This window comes from Drosophila melanogaster, chromosome 2R, assembly GCF_000001215.4.
Source record: "Drosophila melanogaster chromosome 2R".
NCBI lineage: Eukaryota > Metazoa > Arthropoda > Insecta > Diptera > Drosophilidae > Drosophila > Drosophila melanogaster.
This window is the reverse complement of record NT_033778.4, coordinates 655957-683839: the sequence shown is the minus strand read 5'-3', so window position 1 is coordinate 683839 and position 27883 is coordinate 655957. Positions and strand designations below refer to the sequence as shown.

Below are 27883 nucleotides of genomic sequence, written 5' to 3'. Positions count from 1 at the left end.
TATATCGTGTATATGGTTCTGTAAAACGTCTATATTCTTATTTATGATATTTAATATTTGTAAGGTTCTAATTCTTTTGTCTTCTACTACTAAATCCTTAGAAATGCCATTCTTAAAGTTATTAATATATTCTTCAATCTTTTCCTGTTCCTTATAAAAGTGTTTAGAAATGTTGTTAAAATTTATGATTATATCATTGTTGTTTGCTATCTGTTGCCAAAGATTTTTGTTTATGGTCTTTTCGTTCTCAAATATTTGGTTAAACTTGGTGTCAATTGTGGATGCATCCTCTGCGTCCATGTTCCCGGTTACCTTTTTAATCACATTACCTAATCCGTCTACTAAACCTCTCTTTTCCCTTCGGTTCGGGGTTAAGGAGTGTATTTTTTCCTTGGCTTGATTTATTTTTCTTTGTAACGGGGTTATTGAATCGTTTGAATCTTCGTCTCGTAAGTTTTTTACGCTTGATTCTAATTTGTTGAGGTTGTTTGTCAAATCGTTTAGCTCTATTATGTGTGCCACAGAATTAAATGTTTTAATGATCCTTGCTTCTCCAAGGATGATCTCTGCTAGGGGGGTATTGTCTTTAACATGCTGAACATGAAGCAGTTGAGCTGCTATCATGTGTAATCTGTAATGATATTATTATATTTTAATTACTATTTCGTCTAGTTCTTTTTTTAATTTTTGATTTATGTATTTTCTGCCTCTTGTTTGTTGTGAATGTTACCCCGTTGTCAATAGCTACTGTGTGCTTAGTGAATCTGGGAGTTAACTTATTTCTTCTATTTTCCTCTCTGAAAATAGTATCTCCCTCCGGCTATTGGTAGTGTTCTTCCTTCATTTAATTTTTGAATTTTGTTTAGTTTTTGCGTTTCAAGGTCTTCTTTTATTTCAGTATATAACTGGGTCCTAAAACTGTCCAGTTCCCTCAGGTAGTCTTGTTGGCTAACTGCCTTGTAGGATTGTTCGAATATGTGTGTTCGTCCTGTAAAGACTTCGTATGGGGTAAACTTGGTAGTCGAGTGTATGGCGTTGTTGTATGTTACAAATTTTTCTGCTAATATTAGGTCATGGTCTAAGTTGAGTTTTAATGTCTTCTTCTTTTCGAAAATAATCCTATAAATTTCAGTTAGAGATGAGTGTAATCTCTCTACTGGGGCGTTGCTACTTGATTGTTGAAAAGATGTTATATGTAAATTTATCCCGTATTGATTGCAGAGTTCTTTAAAAAGAATTCCTGCAAATTCGGGACCTTGGTCGCATACTATTGTCTTAGGAATTCCATGGGTTTTGAAGAAAAACATCATATGTTTAGTGATGTTAATGGAATCCCGAGATGGAATACCCTCCGCGAATTTTGAAAATTTGTCTATTATGGTTAAGATGATTTTCTTGATAATCGAGTATAGATCTATGTGCACAATGTCTAGAGGTTTATTGGGAGTTTCTGTTACTTGACATATTAGTTTTTGGGGCTGTCTATCATACTTGAGGGTTTGACAAATGTCACATTTGTTTATAAGTTGAGATATCTTTTCTCTTAAACAAGGGCAAAAAATCTGTCGCTTAATGTGACTAAAAGTTTCGTCTATACCTCTATGATTGTTCTTGATATGATAGTTGGATTTGTACTCTATTTGTTCTTCCGGAGTTCTGAGTTCTTTTAGAAAGGTTGTGCATCTTATAATTTTGTGGGACTTATTTGGAGCGAAAAATATTGCATAAATTTTTTGCACTGATTTGAAAATTGTATCAGTGGTGTAGATTGCATGTGTCTTGTTTGATCTTAACACTGCCTTTAATATGTCTATCATTGTCTTGTCATCAAACAAGGGCCTAGAAATAATTCTTCTGATTTTATTTTTAAAAGGTGTTTCCACCGAGTCGTTTGCACACTCTGCATTCTTTAATATAATTTGGATTGCAAATTCATTTATAGGTCTGTTAGAATTTAAAATTTCTGTATTGGCAGTAATCTGTCTAGCTTCGTTAGTATTGAGTTCCACGACAATTCTACTTAATGCATCTGCCACCACGTTTTGAGAACCTTTCTTATATATAACTTCACAGTCATAGTCTAGGAGTTGGAGTTTCCATCTCACTAGCATAGAATTAGGTTCTTTAAGGTTTTTTAGCCAAACTAAAGGCTTGTGGTCAGTGACCAGTAGAAATCTATTTCCGAATAAGTATGGTCTAAAATATTTTACTGACCACACTATTGCCAGTAGTTCCTTTTTAATAGTGGCATAATGGGTTTCGGACTCTGATAATGTTCTACTAGCATAAGCTATTGGTCTGTCGCTTCCTATAGTTCCTTGAGATAGTACTGCCCTTATTGCTACGTTACTAGCATCGGTAGTTAAGATGAACGGCTTTGTGAAGTCGGGGTACTGCAGTATGGGGTCATTACATAAGAGTGTCTTGCAAAAATCAAACGTTTTGATATATTGCTCGTCAATGGTCACGTCAGCCTTCCCTTTTAATTATTGGGTTAAAGGTTTAGTGACCCTGGCGAAATCCCTGATAAATCTTTTATAATAGCCCAACAATCCCAGGAATGATTTAATTTCTTTTCTAGTCTTGGGTACAGGGAAGGCTTTTATAGTTTCAATTTTCTTTGGGTTTGGCTTGACGCCCTTCTCGGTTACTATATGACCAAGCTATTCTATTTCTATTTCTAGAAATTCCGACTTATCGGGTTGAAGTTTTAGATTTGCCTGAGTGAGCTTCTTGAAAATAGCATTTAGGTGGTCGATGTGTTCCCCTAAAGAAGTTGAGAATACTATTATATCGTCTAGATAAATTAAGCAAAATTTGCCGTTGAAATCGGCCAAGACATTATCCATCACCCTTTGCGCGTGCGTTAGATAAGCCAAAAGGCATTCTGATAAATTCGAAGTGTCCGCCTACTGCGGAGAACGCTGTCTTAGATCTATCTTTAGGGTCTACTTCAATTTGGTGGTAACCACTGGCCAGATCTAGGGCCGAAAAATACTGAGCTCTGCCTAGTTTGTCTAGGATTTCGTTGATGTGTGGCATTGGGTATCTGTCTTTGATTGTCTTTTCATTTAGTTGTCTGAAATCTACAACCACTCTCCACTTTCTCTTATTTGAGGCGTCTAATTTCTTGGGGACCAGAAACACCGGAGGCTGTGCTTAATTATGTCTTGCTCTAGCAGTTTGTTAATTTGGTCGGTTATTTCTGTCTTTTCTGAAGGACTGTATCTGAAGGGTCTCTTGTGTACCGGAACTTCGTCAGTGGTAGTAATATTATGCTTAACTATATTCGTGAAAGTTAATTTGTCTCCTTCCTTGTAAAAGATATTTGGGAATTGTTTGCATAACCTCTTGAATACATTTATTTCTTCTGTGTTTAAGTGTTCTAGTCTTAGCTTACTGTTTCCTTCTTTTTCCTTGTCCGAACATACCGTGCCATGATCTTTAATGTCGTTTATTATAAAATATTCGTCCGTATCAAAATGGTTTACTTCTATTGGTGATTCTAGGTATAAGTTTTCTTGCTTATCCGAGTAGTTTGTCACTTCCATGCAACTATAATAGTTGAGGGCCGTGTATAGACCACAGGTAATAAACATGTTTTCTGAAATCCTTTGGTCTTCGCATAAAAATGTACCTTCTTGAATTGTAACGGGTAGCATTAATATTTCTTGGATGCTTCTTCTATATTGAACAATTCTGCTTTTTGCTTTAATGCCGTGTATAAATGTGTATAAGCAAGTCTTCTCAAACGATTCATTTTTAAATTTTAGGGCTGCCCTTTCATTTCTGTGTTTTCAATGATTCTATTGTATGTAGCTCTGATATCTAGAATTCGTTCATAGAATTCCTGTAGTGGCAACCTCTTGTGAACCAGTCCGTGTAATTCGAAATTTAAAGTTTCTTCACTTCTTTTGTCAGTGAATTTCCCTATTAAGGTTTCTCTGATGCCATCCCAGTTTAATCCCATGCCTGATGATATTAATAATTCATTCGCTTTTCCCTCTATTTTGTTTTTAATTGCCCTCAACAAGAACTGACCATACGGAGTTTTATCCGTGCCTCTTATGAGAAGGAGGATTTTTTCGACATTGTTTATAAAATCATTTAGGGTAGCTGGATTCCCATCATAAGGGATAAGGTAACGAATACCATCCGGAATTTTTAGTGATTGGCAAATGTCTTGAGGGGAAATCAGAGGTAGTGGTGGAGAAAACTGACTTGTCCCCGGTGAAGTATTCATTGTGCTCGGTGGGTCACTAGAGGGAGGTCTAACAATAGATTGTAAGGCAACCTGATCTTCCCTAACGTCTGATAAACTTGCACTCAAACGAGTCCTACTTCTAGTTGCAGGAATGAGCTTTTTAACTTTTGCAATCTTAGACATTTACTTCCTTTAGAAAAATTGTAATCTTTAATATAGTGTTGTTTGTATGTTATGTTTACGAGTGTTTAAGTCTTAAATATATGTGTGTAATATTGGGTGTGATTTTGCGTATCTAATTGTTGTGTGTGTGATTAAGTATATTTAATTAATTGTATGTGTCTATGTGTACTTAATTAATTGTTGATTGTTGAGTGTATTCGTCGTGGTGATGGATTAATAGTCCTCGTGTAGAACTGTAATTATAGATGCATTAATATATGTCTATAATTTGTATGTTTATGTATATCAATATGTATTAGAGAGGTGGAGCAAAAATTTTCTTTGTTTTATTATTTAAGTTTGACCGCTGACTTGTTGTCGCATTGGCTATTCGCCCTGAACAAGCAATGTCGGTTGAATCAGTTTGTAATGATTGAGTCAACCACGTCACGGGTGTCAATTGTTGTTGCTCAAACAACGAGCACAATTTGTTCGAACATCAACCCAACCGCTCGACACGCCAGTGTATCGTAGCCGCTGAGCTGCTTTCGAACCTGTACTTGACCGTCGGCAACCCGCAATTTAGTTATATCGAACTCAATTTACATGCAGCCAACAGGTCGAGGCCAACTTTCACACAGGTTTGACACGGTTCGCTTATTATGCTCCAATCAACGAGCTTCAACCACACACTTGTAACATATTTTGATGTACAACGTAAATGTTCATTCTTTATCTTCTTGATTTAAATCATTTCATAAAGATTTTACACTTAAAGATTTATTCTGGTCACTATAATTGTTCTATTTGAACTTTATGCATCCAGACACTTGTGTATTTTGATATATTCTGACCAATGTGTTTGTTCTATTTGAACTCATACATTGGCAGACGTCTTCTTTGTTTTTTTTATATATTCCGACCAATGTATTTGTTCTATTTGAACTCCTACATGGTCAGACACTCTTCCTTACTCTTTTTTTATATATTCTGATCAATGAATTTGTTCTATTTGAACTTCAACATGGTCAGACACTCTTTGTTTATTTGAAAAAAATCTCTCATGTATTTTTACTGTAGTATATTATTGCATCATATTAATTCTTGCGGTGTATTCTTCTGAACAATTTATTTGATAATTTTATTTATTTTGTGAAACTTGAATGTGTATTGGTATTTTGTAGTCTGTATGTGTATTGGTGGCATTTTGTTCTCTCACTCTACTCACTTGAATACAATTATGATAAAAGGGAGTTGCATTAGTCCAGTTTCCGACTGCGCCAGTTACAATATGATGGTAGCGATACCAGTTTTCGGTTGATAAGGTATTTTCCAGGTCTCCCAGTAATACTCCGTTGAATAATTTGATTATTTAAGAATTTATTATAAGGCCAATATTTAGAATGCTCTTCCAACAGAAGTTAACTTAAGACTGACTCTAATATAGGAACATGAATACAGAACAGAGTATACATATATTAATACTCTGCTTGGTGATCGCGAATCTGCTGACCCATCAGATTTGGGGAATGTCTCCGATTTGCTGAGCTGTTTCCGCCGACAATGTTGCAACATGAGAGTGCGACGAACTAGCAGCTCTGGTGTGAGGGTTTTAGGGAGACGGCGGAGAAGACGTAGACTGCTTATGTGGTAAGAAGAGAGGACAACGAACTAACAGTTTTGGCGTGGAGGTTTTGTGGGGGAGTAGATGTACTGATGTAGAGGTACTGCTGATGTGGTAACTTGTGCGCAAAGAGGACGCACCGTGAATTAACGGCACAATATGTGGACCTTGTACCCGAGCGGGCCGTGCGCAAAAAGGGAAATACCTGTTATTTCCCTGTGGCCTATAAGGGGTCGGCGCGAGCACGGATGCGAGGCAGTCAGTGAGATAGTGCGTCGGAGCGTTACTAGAAGGAGTTCGGGACTGAGAACGCGCGGTCAAGTCAGAAATAACAAACAGTGGAAGCGTCGGGCGGCAAGAAGCAGCGGAGACGACAACGACGTAGCGGGTTCGAGAAGCACAGTGGAGTCAGTGGTCGGCAATTGTGGTCCCAGGACGAGTGTTGCCTCGCCCTAGGACGATACACCCTGCCCCATAACATCCTAATCCCGGCCGGGCCAAATCGTTGTCCGTGTCAAGGAGCAATCAGGACCACGGAGGCAAGGCGAGATCGCCGGAGGAGTTATCTATAAGACAGTAAAATAAATGACTATAATAAGAACCCATTACTTTTCCTTGGTTGGCCATAAATTTTGTGGGACGAACGCACAAACTCTCTGAGCTAGCCGATGCAATCCATAGCGAGGGCAATAAGAAAATCAGTTCGTTACAGCACTATTACATTTTTGTCGAAAATTTAAAAGATTCTGGACTCTACCTGTATTTAGTTTTTGTGTGAATTCATTTGCTAACCTTGGATTTGGTTCGCAGGGTCTTGCAATATTTTTATAGGTCCCTTATTCTTAAAGGTTTGGGGTTGGATTGTGTTAATGTTGGAATTATTTTGGGGTTATTTTCGGTCATTTAAAGTTATTTCGTATACACCTTCTTGTTTGAGTTTAGATACTGTCGTAATGTCATGTCTAGCAAGAGTCATAAATCCCCTATCGGGCAATTTTCTCATGATTACATCTTTGATTGTATTATTTAACACATTTGTGTATAATACGGTATTATTGATATCATTTTCTAGCATAAGTTTATTCGATATTGTGAATTTCTAATTCTTCGACGAACTTACGGATACCTCCGCTTAAAGGTGTGTAGTAGAGACGACGGAGTAGTTCTTCACATCGTGTTTGGGTTTTATATTCGCTAATGAGCGCGTTCATTACGGTTGGCCAGGTTGTTGCTCCGAATAACTGGGATACTCGTTGGGCATCTCCAGCAAGTTACATCTTAAATGCATGTCATTGCCTAGTGTCGGTTGATGGGTAAAGTTGAAGTATGAAATCGATCCTTCGGATAAAGGCACTGAGCTCTGGGGTATTACCAGTGAATGTTGGTATTCGCCTAATTTGATTTAAGGCTTGATTCAGATGGGATTCCGATAACAGTTTGACTTGCTGGGTTGCCATGGTTAATGATTCTTTTCTTGTACAATCTAATTGACCGTATATAGTAGGTTTGACTATTGCGTATCAACCACCGATTATACGTAGTTCTTTTGGGGATAAAAAAGGTAATTTTATTACGATTTTATGTTCACTTTAGCGTCGATTTGCGTGGCTCAATCTTAAAAGATACGCTTGGTCGTACAAGAATCTAGAATAATATTTGTAAACAACTCCCACAGTATTTTCTTTTTCATCCTACCGACTGCGCCATTTACGAATTCAGATCGAGAGTTTAATAAAAAAGATAACATTTTTTTTTTTTTATTTAATGATTTTATTAATTCCAATAAAGGAAGAACTAGAGCCTTTGGATTATCACTAGGTTGGATAATGGATTTCGAAGTTGAAGTGGGCTATCGCAATTGATAGCGTACTCAGTACTGAACTAACTGATGGAGACATGTTTGCGCTTATATAGGCAGATTTGGATAGCTTAGGAGCGAATTTTAAGAGATTAAAATTATAAAAGTCTTATTCTCTCGTAAAGAGAGGCGCTTCCGAAAAATAGAAGAAGAGAATCCTGAGACGATTTTGTGGGCGGAAGTTTTTGTTATTTCAGTTGGCTCGCCAAGTGATCGAATATTTAGGGGACGTTGGCTCGCCACAGAGATAGATATAGATATAGACTTTGGAACATGATGCTGTGCTTAAATAACAGCTAAGCTCTATCAAAGGTACATTTGGAATTTGACATTAATGTGTGTGTGTGTAGAATGTATATGTTACTATATATGTGAGATTGCCCTACCAAAAATAAGGCAATATTTCAGATCATCCCATCGCCCATCGGCTTTGATTTCCGTTCTGGCCTGGCAATCCCTTTCTCACCTCGCCAGGACGTCGTCGCCCTGTGGCAGTCTAACCGTGTGGATCTTACGGTGCAGCGCCATCATTTTAGACTTTCTCATTTCACTAATGTTTTTGACGGCTTCTATTTTATAAGACCGTGTACGTACTCTGACTGTGCAGTTCTTTTACATGCTGTACGTATCTCTTTAATTCCCTTTTTGCTCACGGCTTGAGACCAAGGTTCAGCGACCTTACATTCCTCATGGTGCATCATACTTGTATACGTCAAAGGTCCTGCATCCATTCTGGCTGTTGCGAATAATGTTATTTTTTCGTGTTTGCGCTGGGACATCTGTACTCTCCCTGGACCTGTACCGTTTCGCACGCAGTCGCGGATCGCTCGAATTCCGGAGCATCTGATAGCCCCCACTTCCTTCCGGAGGCGAGCTCCTAGATCGGTACGGGCCTCCCATCTCAATCGTGCGCACGTATTCTTTCCCTCCTCCATGATCTGCGTGTGTCACTTATTCAAAACCATCTGTCGTAGCCCTCTTAGGGTGGCGACCCTAGCTCTTTCGATCCTGTAGCGGCTCGATCTCGGGCCCAATCGCGTGTTCCAACTACCGCCGAAACACAGCCAGATTCGCCTTGAGAGTATAAGCAGCTGTATTCTCACGGTCCTTTCTATTTGTTCCTTGCTGTCCCGTTTGTCGATCATTTCGCCGAGAAAGTGTTTCAGCAACAAAGTCAACAGACCCGGCAGGTTTGACCAGATCGCATGCCCATAAATATGCGCCGTGGATCCATCGGATATACGTCGGATATAGTAAGACACATTCTTCGGTTCAATATGCAGTCATGCAAAAGGATCAGCTCCTTCTCCACCACCTGTGCTTCACCTCTGAGCATTTCTCGACCGTATCCACTGGGGGCAGTTTGGTTGGCCGGCATCTGGTGCGGATGATGGTGCAGCGGATGCTGATGTGGGTGTGGATGCTGGCAAGGTTGCAGTTGCAAGGGCTGTTTCTGCATTGCCTGTCCTGGGAACATCGTGCCGCTGAGTGGCTCTTGGCCCACTTGTTGACCCACACTTTGTGAAGGTGGCTGTGGCATGGCGTAAGGTGGTTAAACTATTTCACCGGGTCCTACTTGTGGCAATCCTGGAGATGGAACGCCACCGTGGAATGCCTATTGAGACGATAGTTGTTTAACTCTTTCTTGTTGTTGCTATAGCTGCTGTTGGGCCGGCATGCCGGGCATTCTATTCTGCTGGCTTGGTCCCGAGGAGATTATTCAGTTGTCCTGCGATATATGTTTCTGTCCACCGCTTTTCGGTGCACCATTGGCACCCTGTCCTGAAGCACCGTGGTGGTGGGTGGACCCATGTTGACCCAGTTGGCATAGCCTCCAGCAAATTTCCTGAGTGAACGATGCTGTTGGCCACAATTTCACGAAGCAATGCCGTCACAAAAGTTGATTAGGGGTATATTTTCGAGTTATTATTGCAAAGTTTTTAATTGGCAACTCTGTATATTTTTAGAAGTCATTTTTTAAAGTCACATTGCAAAATATATTCTTAAAAAGATTTATATGCTGATAGGAAATTTATGCGAACTACTTTTGGACATAGTCTTGATTATAGTGAATAAAATAACAATAATCTATAAATATTAAAATTACTACATGCTGATTATCCTATTTAACACACTAATATTTGTATATACATACCGCTTCAAAATATGATCTTCTTTTAAAAACAACAACATGGTGAACAACAGAAGAAACTCTTATTGCATCCCAGTCTAAAGAGTGAAACACACGCCAGAAAAACAACCAAAAAGATGTAATCAACGCAACTGTTGCATACGAAGTGAGCGCAGGCCGTTGAGATCCCGCATTTGTGAGTATCCAGGGTGTACGTGTTGATGGTATGGTCCCAGATGGCTTGTTAGTCTTTTCTTGACCATATTGTTTTGGATGATAAATGTTTACTGAAAATAGTGTATTTGAGAAAACTTAGATAAATTATGTATGAAGACACATGAGAGAACGCTGTAGTTTTGTTTCTCGACTATAAGATACCCAATACTATAGTTTTACTATTAGTCTATACACTATTAGTCTTATTGGGAGAAAATGGATGCATCGCAGTTTTGGGCGTTCTGTGTGCGACTATCAAACATTCATTAAACAAACTTGTGATGCGGGTATGTCTAGCTTTAATAGTTCCTTTTGTCTGCAAGTTCATATGGACGGACGGTTTGACATGGGCAAATCGACTCGTTTATCAATCCTGAATAATAATACAAGGATGGATTATTACTAAAAAAAAGTCCTAACGTAACATTAAGTATAAGTATATATAAATTGTAAATTTTGCAAATGGACTGTAGATCGTCTATATCTGATTATTGTCGAAAAAATTAGTCAGGTGATTAGGAATTTACAAAATACAATATTCTGTTAACTTTAAATCTGTTACAAGCTTTCTCACTTGAGGTAGGTAGTTTATAAATAGGCCAATTTCTAGAGGTCCTAAATGGCTTCCTTGAAGCACACCAGAAAAAGCTCGAAATGTTTCTCAATTGTTTAATTTAATTTGACATTTTGAGAGAGGTCTGTGAAGGACACGCTTAGTTCCAGCTAGAATGCACTATTTTGCAAAAAAAATACAGAAATAATCTTATGATTGAAGTGATGTTATTTTGTTATGAAAAGCAATTAAAAAACAACACAAAATTTTATCTATTTAATCAACCTAGCTTGTAATAAACTAAAACAGCCGCAAGTAAGAATTAGTAAAAGCATATAATGCTGATATAGTAAGTAAAGAACTCTCTAGGAGCCTTTTCAAAAATAAAACTTATAATTGTATATAAGAGTGATCTGTGCAAAAACACTTCGTGGTTATTAGAAAATAAAAAAAATTTAAAAGTAAACATTTCTGACGAGGCATTGCTGAAAGCCACATCTTTTAGTACTGCCAATATATGCTGCTATCTCAAATGCGCATCCCTGACGCAGCGCCACGTCAACGGGGTAACCGAAAGGCGATCATGTAGCTGGCTGCTAACGCCGAGCGTTACTGTTCCAAAAGGTCATGGTATAAGAGCCTTTTAAGGGGATCCCTTTCAAGACGAAAGACCAGATTGAGGAAGCGCACAGAGTGGAATGAATTTAAAACAAGAGAGAATTCTATAGTCGATTTCCCCGACTATCAGATACCCGTTCCTCAGCTAGTGGGAATGTGAATGCGATATGGCATTATTTTTTTTGGGATATCGAAGGATATTGGGAAATAAAATGAGAAAAAAGTTTAAAAATCGGTGAAAAGTGTGGGCGTGACCGTTTTGTAGGTAAATGGAGGGGCTTGGCCACAGTGTTTTTGTTTACCGATAATAATTGACAAGACAAACAATAAAACGAAGGAAAATCTAAACATTTTTCAAAAGTGTTGGCGTGGCAGTTTTGGGCGGTTTTTGGGCTTTAGAGTGGGCGTGGCTAAAAGTGTTTTGGCAAATCGATAGAAATGTACAAGACTAATTAAATTATGAAAAAATATCAAGAAAATGTAAAAATGTGTGGGCGTGGCAGTTTTGTGCGGTTTTACGGCGTTAGAGTGGGCATGGCAACATGGGCCAATAAACTTGCGCTGTCTATGTCTCTAGAATCTGTATGCTTAATCTTAACCTTCTAGCTTTTACAGTTCTGAGATCTCGACATTCATACGGATGGACCTCGTAGTACTCTACGAATAAAACGGGTATAAAATTAAATGGGGCAGGTATCATCAGCAGGCAACCCAGCGGATGTGCCATCAAGAGAAATTAGCGGAACACAATCTCTGGCACACACAAGGGTTATCATATTTTGTCATATTTTTGTAGTCTTGTAAATTACTATCGCATTGCCAAAAAACTTAATGCCACGCTCACTCTAACGCCTTAAACTGCCACGCCCAAGCTTCTGACAAATGTTTGGATATGTTTGCAAAAAATGTATTAAATGGGCGTCTCTTACGCCCTCAAGCCGCTCAAAACAGCCACGCCCACACTTTGGCACAAATGTTAAATATTTTCTCGTTTTATTTACCAATATCTATCTAGCATTTTTACTAGCTGAGTAACTAGGTATCGTGGAACTCGACCACAGCATTCTCTTTTTTTTTGTGTTTATCAAGTTTTTTTTTCGATGGCTGGTTGTTAAAGCTACTAATAGGTTCTAGGTTTCTAGTCAATCTAGAAATCGCCATCCCACTGATAATTCCGATAAACCAACGTCAGAAGATGGTCCTTCAATCCCAAGGGTAACACTAATACCAACAACAGTGCTAGCAGTGATGTAAATTTTGTAACAACCAATCCTGTTAGTCTACTTGCAATGGAGCGAAGAAACACTTTCCCATAGAATGACAGAGTTGATTCAAAGTTCAATCCCTGACTGTATAACCAGGTCTATTGCAGCTCAAGGAGGTAGCGCAGTATAGATACGTAGATAGTGGTATAGTATAGATAGTATACGTGGCTAAACATCGTCTCAGCGACGTTTTGGAAACGGAGACAGCCCAAACCAAACAATACATTAATGTTCTCCAGCCTCTCATAGAAGTGCATCATCTGACTTGATGAACTGCCCACATAAAGTAGTGCACATACTTAATGGCTGGAATATAAAATATTCTGGAAAAGGAGTGTCCATAGACAATTTTCTTTACAGAGTAGAGGCGCTAACAAGGCATCTCGAGATGGAAATTATACTGTACTCTGCAAAAATACCACTCTCTATTAGCCAAAGTGAGCTTTTATTCCTATAGGGACCGCTGGTCACGATTTTCTTAACTTAATTTCTTAAACTTTAAGATCAATTTTTTTGGATGAGCACAAATATAGAATATTAGCATTAAAGAAGAAGAGAAGCTCAACCCTCTCAAAACCTCCGTCTGTTTCTACTGGGCAATTACTTTGGCCGGCAGTACTTACGCCATTTTCAAATGAGCATTTACATTGGCATTCACTCGGCCCTACCAAATCACATTCGGAGTTTAACGCTACAACGAGGTTCTCTGGGATAGTTTTCGTGCAGCCTTGCTTCTTAAGTTTAGTCAGATTAGAAATATCGTGGATATTGAGGGGTTGTTCAGGAATACCAAGCAAAGGGCTAAAAAAAAGTCTTAAAAATTAATCTGAGTCCGGAAAAAAAACATGAGATCTTAAACATTAACATTAAAACCGTTTCGGAGCAAAAAGAAATTTGTCGTCGGCGAAAAGTGTTTTTCGGTGTATTGGATATGCCAGAGGCACTCCGTTTTAGCAAGACGTCTCTGAGTTTTGTTTAAAGTAAAAGAATCAGGGAGAGTTTGAATCCAAAAAGGAGTAAGAGATAGAAGCACTTGCCTTGGTATGCTGGAATTGCCGCAAGGAAGGGCACCGATACCAGGATTGTATTCGAATGACAAGTCTTTTGTTATGGCTGTGGAGCAGCTAATACGTGCAAGCCAAGTTGTACTAAAGAGTTGTACAAAAGTTGTACCAAAGAACTCCTAGGACGGCTCGTCGAAGTTGCCACTCAAACAGAACACACCAATATATACATATATATATATATACATATATATATACATATATATATATACATGCATACATACATACATACATATATATATACATATATATATATATACATGCATACATACATACATACATATATATATATTTATACACACATATATATATATATATATACATATATATATATAGTGACATATTCACATACAAAACCACATAATGTAGAGTAAACATATTGAAAAGCCGCATATATATTTATACACACATATATATATATATATATATACATATATATATATATACATATATATATATAGTGACATATTCACATACAAAACCACATAATGTAGAGTAAACATATTGAAAAGCCGCATCCAGATCATAACGTAAACAATAAGTGACCACCATGCTAATGTGGATCAAATAACAAAAATATCCACTCTGCATTTTGACACCCCCATACTGTATGCCATCTGCGCAGTATGCATTCTAATAAACAAATTCTTTGACAGCGGCACTTAGCCATTCTTGTAAACAAATCTTAAAGTCTGCCTGCTCTCTCTGAGGCTTCTCCTCCACTTAAGAATCCAAGAGCAATGCTCTCCCAAAAACACTAACATATTCTTTAAGCACAGAGGCTTCTCCTCATTTTCACTTTCATTTGATTTTTAGTCTTAAGCTGACAGTTTTAAAATAAAGACGCTCACTGAAATTATTCGTGTTTCAATTTATAATTGGCTTCAGCGTTGATCTTTGTCTTCGTCATAGACGGATCATTTATTCGACTCGAAATAGTAACTACGTAATTGGCGCAGTCGGTGTGATCAGTGTTAAAGTTCCTTGATGCGGTAACCAGATTTGCCAATTCCTGTGTTCTTTTTGTTCACTGACAAAAGTACCACGCTAACGGGCACACACGTGACGGTTAATATCGCTTTAAGTTTTAATTAAACCTCGACAATAAAGTGAAACCGAAAAATCACAATTTGCCTAAACAAACCTGAATTTATTATCAGGAAGACGCTATTGAATTTGTGAGAGGCTGTAAATCCAATTGGTTACCTCAAAGACCCACGAAAAAGCTATAGTGCAACCCTTGTGAAAATCAAAACCTATCTTAAAAAAAAAAAAAAATTTAAAAATAAGAATAATAAATTAATAAGCGAAAATTAAAACGTATTAAAAATAAGAATAATATATAAATAAGTGAAAATTCTATTTGATAAAAATTAAAAATAAGAATAATAAATAAAAAGACAACATTTTAAATTAAACAATATTAAAAAAATATAAAAATATTAAAAAATATATTAAAAAAAAAAAACAAAAAAAAAATACTCGATAATAATAATATAATAACTAAATAATAATAATAATAAAAAAAAAATAAATAAATAAAAAAAATAATTAAATAATCCAAAAATCAAAAATGGCTCAAGAACCAGCAATTGTGCCACCACTATCAGACAGCAACATGACCCAGGTTGCCTACCAGATTGGCAATGTGGAGAAATTCAACGGTGATCCAGGCTCACTATACACCTTTGTGAGTCGAATTGATTACATACTGGCTCTTTATGCTACCGGAGATGAACGCCAACAGCAGATCATATTTGGGCATATTGAACGCAGCATCAGCGGAGAAGTTATGCGCTGCATTGGAGCCTATGACATGTACACCTGGCAGCAGCTTAGAAGACAATTGGTACTCAACTATAAACCCCAGACCCCTAACCCCGTTCTTTTAGAAGAGTTTCGAAAGACCCCATTTCGAGGCAATGTACGAGCATTCCTGGAAGAAGCAGAAAGCCGCAGACAAACACTTACTAGTAAGCTTGAATTAGAGCAAGATCTTGAAGAAAAGACTTTTTATTTGAAATTAATAAAATCCAGTATAGAATCACTAATTGAAAAATTACCTACACACATTTATTTAAGAATAAATAACCACAACATACCAGATTTGCGATCACTTATAAACCTTTTACAAGAGAAGGGCATGTACGAACAAATAAATCATACAAGTACACATGTCCAAAAACAAAATTTCTCTGATAAGCCACAAAAGTCCTTTAATCAAAATACTAATCAGTCTAACAATATCAGAAAATATCCAACACCTTTCCTACATTATAATTCACCAATACCATATCAAGCTCCACAAATTTATCAAACACCACCAACTAATAACCCACTTTATCGTCATCCAATACCCTACCACCCTAATCCAAACAATGTTTTTCAACCAAGCCAACAAAACAATGTTTTCCAACCAAGCCAACAAAACAATGCTTTTCAACCAAATCAACGTACAAACTTTACATCTCGACCAATTTTTAACACCAATCGAAACAATGCATTCGATCAGAATAGGTTCGGACAACAACCCCAATATCAAAATCAACAATCAACACAAAATTCAAGTTCCTATGTACCCAATCGACCAATAAAACGATTAAGACCAGCTAATAGTGGACAGACTGGGATGAGTGTTGGCGAAACATTATATCAAGAGGACGCTTTTTATCAGCAGTGTGTTCCATATGACTATTTTTATTATCCAACTTACGACCATTCAGACTATTATCCAGAAAATCAATATCTAATTGACGAAAACAACCAAAATTTACAAAGAACACAACAGTTACAGCAGATTAATACAGACGAGACAAACAATGACAACCAAGAACCCAATGTTGAACAGGCCGAAAATTTTCAGCCACAAGCCTTGGAAAACCCCAATATATAACAATTAAATACAAAGAAAATAATTTGAAATGCCTTATTGATACCGGATCAACAGTTAACATGACATCTAAAAATATATTTGATTTACCAATCCAGAATACTAGTGCTTTTATTCATACCAGCAATGGACCGCTCATTGTCAACAAAAGTATAATCATACCTTCAAAGATTTTGTTCCCAACAACAAATGAATTTTTATTGCACCCTTTCTCTGAGAATTACGATCTTTTATTAGGAAGAAAACTTTTAGCAGAAGCAAAAGCAACAATAAGTTACCGCGATCAAGAGGTAACTCTTTACAACAACAAATACAAATTAATAGAAGGAATAGCAACACATGAACAGAGTCATTTTCAAAATGTAAATATGATACCTGACACCATGCTCAGACAGCCAAATAAAATTTCACCCATTTTAGAATCAGACCTATACAGATTGGAACATTTAAATAACGAAGAAAAACAAAGATTGTGCGCACTCCTGCAGCAATACCATGACATACAGTACCATGAAGGTGATAAGTTGACATTTACTAATCAAACCAAACATACTATCAATACAAAGCACAATCTACCACTTTACTCTAAATACAGTTACCCACAGGCTTATGAACAGGAGGTCGAAAGCCAAATACAAGATATGCTAAATCAAGGTATTATACGTACCAGTAATTCACCTTACAATAGCCCCATCTGGGTGGTTCCAAAGAAACAAGATGCATCAGGCAAACAGAAATTTAGAATTGTAATAGACTACCGAAAATTAAATGAAATAACAGTAGGAGACAGACACCCAATCCCAAACATGGACGAAATCTTGGGAAAATTGGGCAGATGTAATTACTTCACAACTATAGACTTGGCAAAGGGTTTCCACCAGATCGAAATGGATCCAGAATCAGTTTCAAAGACAGCCTTTTCTACCAAGCACGGTCATTATGAATATTTGCGCATGCCATTCGGATTAAAAAACGCGCCAGCCACCTTTCAACGGTGCATGAATGATATTTTAAGACCACTCTTAAACAAACACTGTCTTGTGTATTTGGACGACATAATTGTATTCTCGACATCCCTTGATGAACACCTGCAATCGCTCGGACTAGTTTTCGAAAAATTAGCAAAAGCCAACCTTAAATTACAGCTTGACAAATGTGAGTTTCTCAAGCAAGAAACCACATTTTTAGGACATGTTCTAACACCAGATGGAATAAAACCAAACCCTGAAAAAATTGAAGCCATTCAAAAATATCCAATTCCCACTAAACCAAAAGAAATAAAAGCTTTTCTTGGACTAACAGGATATTATCGTAAATTTATTCCAAACTTTGCAGACATAGCCAAACCCATGACTAAGTGTTTAAAAAAGACTTTTCGACACTACCTACTTGGAAGACACTTTGAAATATCCAGTGACCATCAACCATTGAGCTGGTTGTACCGTATGAAAGACCCAAATTCAAAACTGACCCGATGGAGAGTAAAATTATCCGAATTCGATTTTGATATAAAATATATAAAAGGAAAAGAAAATTGCGTGGCGGATGCTCTGTCCAGAATAAAACTTGAGGAGACATATTTGAGCGAACAAACCCAACATAGTGCAGAAGAGGACAATAGTGATTTAATTTTTATTACAGAAAGACCTCTAAATACATTTAACAGACAAGTTATATTTTCAAAAGGACCACCAGACATTAAAGTTACGAAATATTTCAAAAAACACATCACCCAAATATTTTACGACATTATGACCAGGGAAAAAGCCGAACAATATTTGATAGACCATTTTTGTGGTAAGAAAAGTGCGTTGTATATTGAGAGTGACGCTGATTTCGAAGTCATTCAAGCCGCACATAAATTAGCCATAAACACCAAATATACAAAAATCCTGCGTAGCACGATTTTGTTAAAAAACATAACCACTTATGCGGAATTTAAGGAATTGATCTTGACTGCTCATGAAAAACTTCTACACCCAGGCATACAGAAAACTACTAAACTTTTCGGAGAAACTTACTATTTCCCTAATAGCCAGCTACTTATTCAGAATATAATAAATGAGTGCAGTATTTGCAATCTGGCAAAAACAGAGCACCGAAATACAGACATGCCAATGAAAACCACACCCAAACCAGAACATTGCCGCGAAAAATTCATGATAGACATTTACTCATCCGAAGGCAAACATTACGTTAGTTGCATAGACATTTATTCGAAATTTGCCACATTAGAAGAAATAAAAACAAAAGACTGGATAGAATGCAAAAACGCGCTTATGCGCATATTCAACCAGCTTGGCAAGCCAAAGTTACTAAAGGCGGACAGAGACGGCGCATTTTCCAGTTTAGCCCTCAAGAGATGGCTGGAGAGTGAGGAAGTTGAATTGCAGCTTAACACAACAAAAACTGGTGTGGCGGACATAGAAAGACTACATAAAACAATCAATGAAAAGATTCGCATAATCAAAACATCCGATGACGAAGAAACCAAATTGAGCAAAATGGAAACAGTACTTAACATATACAATCATAAAACCAAACACGACACCACTGGACAGACCCCTGCACACATATTTCTCTACGCTGGACAACCAATATTAGATACCCAACAAAACAAAGAAAACAAAATAAACAAAATAAATAATGACAGAGTGGAGTACGAAGTCGACACAAGATACAGAAAAGGTCCACTACAGAAAGGCAAATTAGAAAATCCTTTTAAGCCAACAAAAAATGTGGAGCAGACTGACTCTGATCATTATAAAATTACTAATAGAAATAGAATTACTCACTACTACAAAACACAATTCAAAAAACGAAAGAAAAATAATCAGCTCTCAATTTCACAGGCACCTGTCACTTGATAACATTGCTGCTGATGCTGATCACAACAGTTCATGGACAACAAATTGAAATTAATAATATTGACACAAACCACGGATATCTCCTTTTTTCTGATAAACCAGTCCAGATACCATCATCCTTTGAACATCATTGCTTGAGAATCAATTTAACTGAAATAGACACCATAGCTGATTATTTTGAGCAAAGACTACGTACCGACTACCATGCACCCCAGGTCAAATTTTTATACAACAAAATGAGAAGAGAACTAGCTGGAATAGCCTTGCGACATAGAAATAAACGGGGACTTATTAACATTGTAGGTTCAGTTTTTAAATACCTATTTGGCACACTTGACGAAAATGATCGAGTGGATATACAGAGGAAACTTGAAACAAACGCCCATAACTCGATAAATTTACATGAACTCAATGACGCTATTCAATTAATAAATGACGGAATGCAAAAGATAAAGAATTATGAAAACAACAGCAACATCATTAACAGTCTTTTATATGAACTCATGCAGTTTACAGAATACATAGAAGATGTGGAAATGGGAATGCAGCTTTCCAGACTCGGTCTATTTAATCCCAAACTACTAAACTACGATAAACTTGAGAATGTAAACAGCCAAAATATTTTAAACATTAAAACATCCACTTGGATTAATTACAATGATAACCAATTATTAATCATATCTCACATACCTATTAACTTTTCATTAATAAATACAGTAAAAATAATCCCTTACCCAGACTCGAACGGCTATCAGCTAGAATACACAGACACACAATCATATTTTGAAAGAGAAAATAAAGTTTACAATAACGAAAATAAAGAAATAAACAATGAGTGTGTCACCAACATTATTAAACATTTAAAACCAATTTGTAATTTTGAGTCAATCCACACGGATGAAATAATAAAATACATAGAACCAAACACAATTGTAACCTGGAATTTAACCCAAACAAGTCTCAAACAAAATTGTCAAAATTCAATTAATAATATAAAAATAAAAGGAAACAAAATGATAAAAGTAACCCAATGTAAAATAGAAATCAATAGCATAATTTTAAGTGAAAATCTCTTTAAACCAGAAATAGATTTGACACCATTATACACACCACTTAACATAACAAAAATAAAAACTGTTAAACACAACGACATTAATGAAATGATTTCACAAAACAATATTACACTTTACATATTTATGACTACTGTCATCATTATACTTATTTTATTGTACTTATATTTAAGATACGTATCATTTAACCCATTCATGATGCTGTATGCAAAACTAAAATTAAGAAAAAATCAAAATCAAAACACAGCACAACAAATAGAAATGGAAGACGTTCCATTACCCCTACTATATCCATCAATCCCAGCCCAAGTATAGGCTTCTCTTTAAGGGAAGGGAAGTGACATATTCACATACAAAACCACATAATGTAGAGTAAACATATTGAAAAGCCGCATCCAGATCATAACGTAAACAATAAGTGACCACCATGCTAATGTGGATCAAATAACAAAAATATCCACTCTGCATTTTGACACCCCCATACTGTAAGCCATCTGCGCAGTATGCATTCTAATAAACAAATTCTTTGACAGCGGCACTTAGCCATTCTTGTAAACAAATCTTAAAGTCTGCCTGCTCTCTCTGAGGCTTCTCCTCCACTTAAGAATCCAAGAGCAATGCTCTCCCAAAAACACTAACATATTCTTTAAGCACAGAGGCTTCTCCTCATTTTCACTTTCATTTGATTTTTAGTCTTAAGCTGACAGTTTTAAAATAAAGACGCTCACTGAAATTATTCGTGTTTCAATTTATAATTGGCTTCAGCGTTGATCTTTGTCTTCGTCATAGACGGATCATTTATTCGACTCGAAATAGTAACTACGTAGTTATATACATGCACTTGAATCCAAGAGAAATGCAAAGACAATTAAAGTCAGCAACTCAAAAGCCCTCTCTTCATTTCATCAGAACCCTAAAGTCTAAAGTCCATATTAGAAAAGCTCGAAACCGAGGCTTGAACGTCAATCAATTCAGAGTAATTATCAGAGTTTAGTTTGAGGCCTAATTATGTACTTCTCAAGAATAAATATTGTAATCATTCAGAAAAATAAAATTATATATTTTTTTTATTTAATTGGTACAGTCGGTAGGATCTGTTAAATAAAGAGTGATTCCAAAGCTATTTTGAGATCCGCAAAAGAATCTACGTGAAAGTAGTATTAAAAAATATACCGTGAGGTCAGTAATATCTGCAAAACAATTTAAAAGAAAATCCCGTGTGTTCGGAAACAAAATTAATTAAAATATTTAATTCCGTAATTTAAAACCAAATTTAAAATAAACTCCGTGTATCCAGAAACTTATACAAATACACCATGACAGTTCCACAACTTTCGGAAACCCACCTAAATCAATTATTGAATCACAATAAGGAACTGAACTATTACGATAGCAAACCTGGCAAACTGTCTGGATTCGTTAACCAAGTAGAACAACTACTCAATTTATACCCAACACAAGATGCCAGACAACCACACGTTATATATGGAGCAGTAAAACGGTTACTAGTGGATTCAGCATTGGAAGTCGTAACCCAGGAAAGAGCAAACACTTATAAGACAACCGGAGGATACATCATACCCCGGAAGCATCTGTAAGTTCATCGAGAAGCCACCCTGTTGATAAATTAAATTACACTGAAATGTTAAAAATAACTGTTAAATCTGTAATAGATCGAAAATTGCCGGATAGAATTTATATGTCATTGGCACGCAAAGATATTGATACCATTTATAAATTTAAACAAGCTTCAATGGAGCTAGGCCTCTATGACGCCAGTCTAGAAAATCAGCGTTCTAATAGATCAAAAGGGAACAGACGCAGGAGTAAAGGAAATCATAGTCAAATCAATAATCAAAGGTATTACAATAACAGAAATCACAATTACAGCAACTATTATCCTGGAACGAATCAAAATAACGTACGACAAATCTAAGTCAGTATTCCACTCGTCCCATACCGGGTAGTCAAAGGGGAAATTATTACACGTTTAGAAGGGATTTAACACAAGTCCAACAAAACAATACTCTTAACAAATCCCTTAATTTTCAACCTTCAACCTCAAATAATACTAATGGTCAGGGGCCGGTAAAAAGGCAACGCAACAGTCAAAGTGGCCAAAGCAGAATGGATGTAAATTTTCATCAAACTGCCTCGGACACCCATGTGCGAATAGGTTATCATAACAACACTTACAAGGGAATGATCGCCACAGGCTCATCAATCAATATCATAAGGGAAAATTTTGAAAATTTAGAAGAAAAAGAAGAAGATCTAACAGTGCATACCATTAAAGAGGCAATAAAATTAAAGAAAAGCATAATAATGAACCCCACTTCAGTATGTCCGTCTGTTCAAAAATTCTATGTCCACAAAATTTTCTGACAATTATGATTTCCTGTTAGGTCGAAAGTATCTAGAGGATACGAAAGCTAAGATAGATTATGATAACGAGACGGTAACTCTAGGTTTAACAACCTTTAAGTTTTAGTATGGAGAAAAGAACGGCGAGACCGCATCTAAATGTCTCGACCCACAGCAAAAGGATTTTTCTGCTTCAGCGGAGGAAATCAATCCAAAGATGCACAAGGTTAAGACCGCACCTATGCGCCTTAAACCAAAGCAGCAACAACAGAAGAAGGAGACCGCATTACCAAAATGTCTCACTTCAAAAGTTGTTAGTGACACAGTGGACAATGATGTAACACATCTCATGAGTTACATTATGCATCAGCACAAACTTTTGTATCTCCTCCTTATAGTTTTTTGACTTTGAGTAGGCAATTTTTAGCCGTTTGACTAAAGATTTATTCATGTTTTCCACCTGTTTTTTAGCCTGGGGCCAGTATGGTGGGGTTTTAACTTGTTCTATGCCGCATGTCTTGCAATATTCTGAGATTTCATCGCTAATATATTGCCGCCAATTGTCGGTACGTAAGTATTTTGGATAGCCCAATCTACAAAATATTTCTTTCATGATTCCAATCAAACTGCTCGATGAGATCGACCGCAAAAACTTAAACTCCATATAGCGAGAAAAATAGTGTATGAAAACTAGGATGAATTCATTGTTAGGCAGGGGTCCCAACAGATCTGACGCAACCCATATCCACGGTTCGGTAGGAAATGGATTCCTGTCCATCGCGGAGAGTCTTATTAACTGGGATACCAGGAGGCAGTCCCTGCACGTTTTAACAAATTCTTCCGCATCTCTGTCGATCAAGGGCCACCATACCTTGGATCTTAAGCGGCGTTTCATAGTTGATTCTCCTTGGTGTCCCTCATGTGCCAATTCACGTACTCGTTTGCGAAGAGTTGTTGAAATTAGAATGGTATTTCCTCTCAGTAGGAGAGGTCCTACGCTCGACAGTTCAAATCGAAATGGATTTAATTTCGTTGATGTTTCTCGTTCTCGCAATGACGATTCAGCGATCTCGGAGATGGTCATTGAATAGCGATTTCCACTACTCGCAAGATGCAATACTCCATTCTATTGGTAGCTGGACTTGACGATGATTGGCAAAGTCGGGACAATACATCAGATATATTTTCCTTTCCGGCTTTATAGATTTCTTTAAAGTTATAAACATCTCTCAATAAAAGCCGGAGGCTTCGATAAGGGTTTATGATCTGTTACCAGCTTGAAATGTAGATCAGCTAGGTAATAGTAGAATTTCTCTACTGCCCAGACAAGTGCTAAACTCTCTTTCTCCGTTTGAGAGTAGCGCCTTTCAACCTCAGAGAGGGTATGCTGGCAAATGAGATAAGCATAAGAATAAGCACTTTTCCAAGTGCACTTTTTTTTGTTTAAGAAAACATTATTGCCGTTAAACATTTTGCAAACTGATTTTGCTGTTTCGTCATGTTCGAGTTCATTGGCACCAAAAATTATCACGTCATCGATGTAATTCATGGCATTCGGCAATGCAGCTGGCAGTTGTTCCAGTCGGCGCTGAAAAATCTCAGGAGCCGAATTCACCCCAAACATCAATCTTTTATATTGGAAGAGCCCCTTTGACGTTATAAACGTTGTAATCTCCCTACTAGATTCTTCCAATTCCAATTGGTGATAGGCATCCTTAAGATCAAGGTGAGAGAAGAACTTTGCGTCTTTTAACTTTGTCATAAGGGATTCAAAAAAGGGTAGTTCTCTCGCTGAATTGCCCTATTTGCCAATCGTATATCCACGCATAGCCGAATGTCTCCATTCTCTTTAAATGCCAGTACGATGGGAGAGATCCATGAACTTGGACCCATAACTGGTTCGATTATGTCACGTTTAAAGGCTTCCCCCAGCTTAGCTTGAACTTTCTCCTCTAAAGCCACCGGAATTCTTCTTACCGGCTGTTGCACCGGTCTAATCTCGGGATCTATGCACAGCTTTACTTTGACGCCTTTCCACTTCGGGAACGGTGTAGGCTCTTCAATGCGGTTGACGTTCAAACTCAGGCGAAGGACATTGATTTTTATAGCTGTGTCTCGCCCCAATAATGATTGTCCACCATTTTTTATAACGTAAAATGTCGCAATCACTTCTTTATCTCTTCCAGCCGAAATGGGTTCCTCAAAAACACGAATTACCTCAAGCAGTTGCTCAGAAGCATAGCCTCGAAATTGTTTTCCAGAATGTGATCTTTCATTGAATATTATAGTGCCTTTCTTTTGTAGCAGATGCTAATCCGAACTGCTGATGATGATACCCGCCCGTATATAAGCTCTTCTTCCTCATCACTTGCTATTTTGAAACAGCTTGTGTTATCCTTTTCCAATTTGTGCTCTGTTTTCTCGCCCTCCACACAACAAACATTCGTCTTACGTTTCTTTCAAAATTAGACTAAGAGTTCCGTCTCTTAAGAATGTTTCTACCTCTTCGGGAAAAATTACCAATTTTTTAACATTTGTTGTTTTTTAACTTGTTTGCTTGCCCTTCTGGGCATGATGAGATGAGATAACTAGCGTGACCAAAACGTCCGCATCTTGAACATTCGCCTTGTGGCTTTTTCTTCCGAGTAGAAATTTTTCGAATTGCGTCGACATCGGATTTCGACACCATTACTGCAGACTGTTTATTGGCATGTTTCAATTATTTCATCTAGTGAATATTCTTTGGCCAGAAGTTTTTTCTTTGACTCTATAGGGGCCCACGAGTCAATTATTTTATCTTTGAGGCAAATCTGCTCTATCTCGGTTTTAGATTCTCCAAAAGAGCATTTATACATTTGTTGGCGTAACCGCGAAACAAATTTTGAAAAATCTTAATTTCTAACGGAGCCAATTTGCAAAATAAATGCCTCTCAAATGTAGAGTTTTGTTTAGGGTAAAAGTAGATGTTCAGCTTGTAAATTAAAATCTGAAACACATCAATTCCCTCTGCTCCATCAACGATAGCATCTGGCAAGGAAAACGCAACAGTCTGCAATTTCACTCCTCCAATATGTAGCAGTCGACTTCAAGAAATATATCTAACGCTCGTAACCATTTTCCCCATTCGTTTCGCAGAATTGATTTCTCTAGGCCTTCACATAAGAATGGTTTCAAATTGTGCTCAGCCATGTTTCATTTGCACTTTAAAATTCAAAAGAAAATATATATATAATTATATTTTTCCCTTTTAAGACCAACATTTTGTTGATCTAGCTTTGGCTTGTATCATTTATAAGCATATAAGTTAACATATTCAACCAGCAGCAGAGAGAGGCCAATGCAAGCCCTGAAGCTTTCACGATAAGAGTCCAGCTTTTGGCTTGGGATCAAAGGCGAGCTTTAGAAAGAACGGCAGAGCAAATTGGATCATCGAACGAGTCGGTCGACGCCACGCAGACATTGATTATTATTCCATAAACTTACAAGCTCAAATATAATCTACAATAAATATATGTAATTCGTAGGCCATAGCCACGACATCCATGAAAACTGAAATCTATTAACTGGCGCCCAACATACTATTTACGCACCTACATTTCCCGAGACAACAAAACTCCGTTCAACCGACTTCAACTGCGGATTTTCGTTCAACATCAACACACAGAATAATATTAATTAAGGAAAAAAAGGATTAACTTAACTTCTGTAAGTACAACGCATATTGGTTACTTTATAAAATCTCTAACTCTCATAACGACCTTTACATTAAAGAAGGTTATTGAAGGTTATTAATGACAAATAGATGCATAAAAAAGACGAAGTTTTAGGCGACTTAGAGTCGAGTTTGAATAGGTGGCGAGAACATTTACAAAACCAAAGTGTGGGAAGTGGGAGAGAAGAAAATTGGTGGTCAAAGAAGAACAAAGCTTGCGAAATGAAGTTATCGCCAGATCAGTTGAAAGCAATAGTGGAGAGTGCCGTTGCTGGTGCGATTGCTAGTCAATCAATATTTGATAAACAGCTGCAAGAAATAAGTGCGCGTATAGAAAAAACACTCCAGAAGTGGAAACTTATAAAGATGCTGAAATTATACCAGGTGTAAGATGTACTGAACTATTAGACATAGTAAAGTCTTTGCCAGATTTTGACGGAAAAAGTGAAACCTATGTGTCGTGGAGAAAGGCGGCCCATGTTGCTTTTAAAGTTTTCGAGAATTACGAGGGCAGTTCAACATACTATCAAGCACTTGGCATAATGCGAAAAAAAATAAAAAACTCGGCAAACACTGTACTGGCGTCGTTTAACACTCCGCTGAATTTCAAGGCAATGATAAATCGTCTCGATTTTACATACGCCGACAAAAACCCAGTATATTTAATAGAGCAGGAGCTTGACTGAGTTGAATGAGTTTTACGACGAAGTTGAAAAAAAATTACTCTCCTTAAAAACAAGACAATAATGACATGCGATACCACCTTAGCGATGTCACTTAACGAAAAATACAGGTCAGACGCGTTACGTGTATTCATAACGGGAACAAAAAAGTCTTTGAGCGAGATTCTATTTGCCAAAGGACCTAAAGACTTGCCAACAGCTCTCGCTCTAGCACAGGAAGTCAAATCAAACCACGAACGCTACCAATTTCCACTGAACTATTCTAGAAGCTTAGGAGAAGGCCAGAAGGCTGAGAAAAAGCAAACTGATAGGGATTAGCATACGAACGTTCTTCAACAGGGCAAAAACCCTCATATCGTAAAATCACAGTAAAATCACTAAAGTAAAATCGCTTCACGGTTACAACACAATAAAACTTAAATGCCTAGTTAGGATATTCGATAAAGACGTTCCATTCCTCTCAAGCTTCGACGCCATAATAGGTCTTGACACACTGACACAGACAAATGCAATATTGGACCTAAAAAATAAAACTTTAAAAACTGGTAATACAGTTGAACCAATTAAATTCGTAAGGTGTAACAGCGTTAATCTCTCCGATA

At 37.1% G+C, this 27883-nt stretch overlaps 1 protein-coding gene across 1 annotated transcript in view; it reads right to left on the bottom strand.

The window, feature by feature from the left end:
* Positions 1-27883, bottom strand: part of DIP-lambda (Dpr-interacting protein lambda) — a 379081-nt gene that overhangs the window by 22009 nt on the left and 329189 nt on the right. The window contains exon 11 of the mRNA NM_001347775.1: positions 10004-10266. Coding sequence (NP_001334747.1) covers positions 10004-10266 — 263 coding nt within the window. The remainder of the gene's footprint in view (positions 1-10003; positions 10267-27883) is intronic.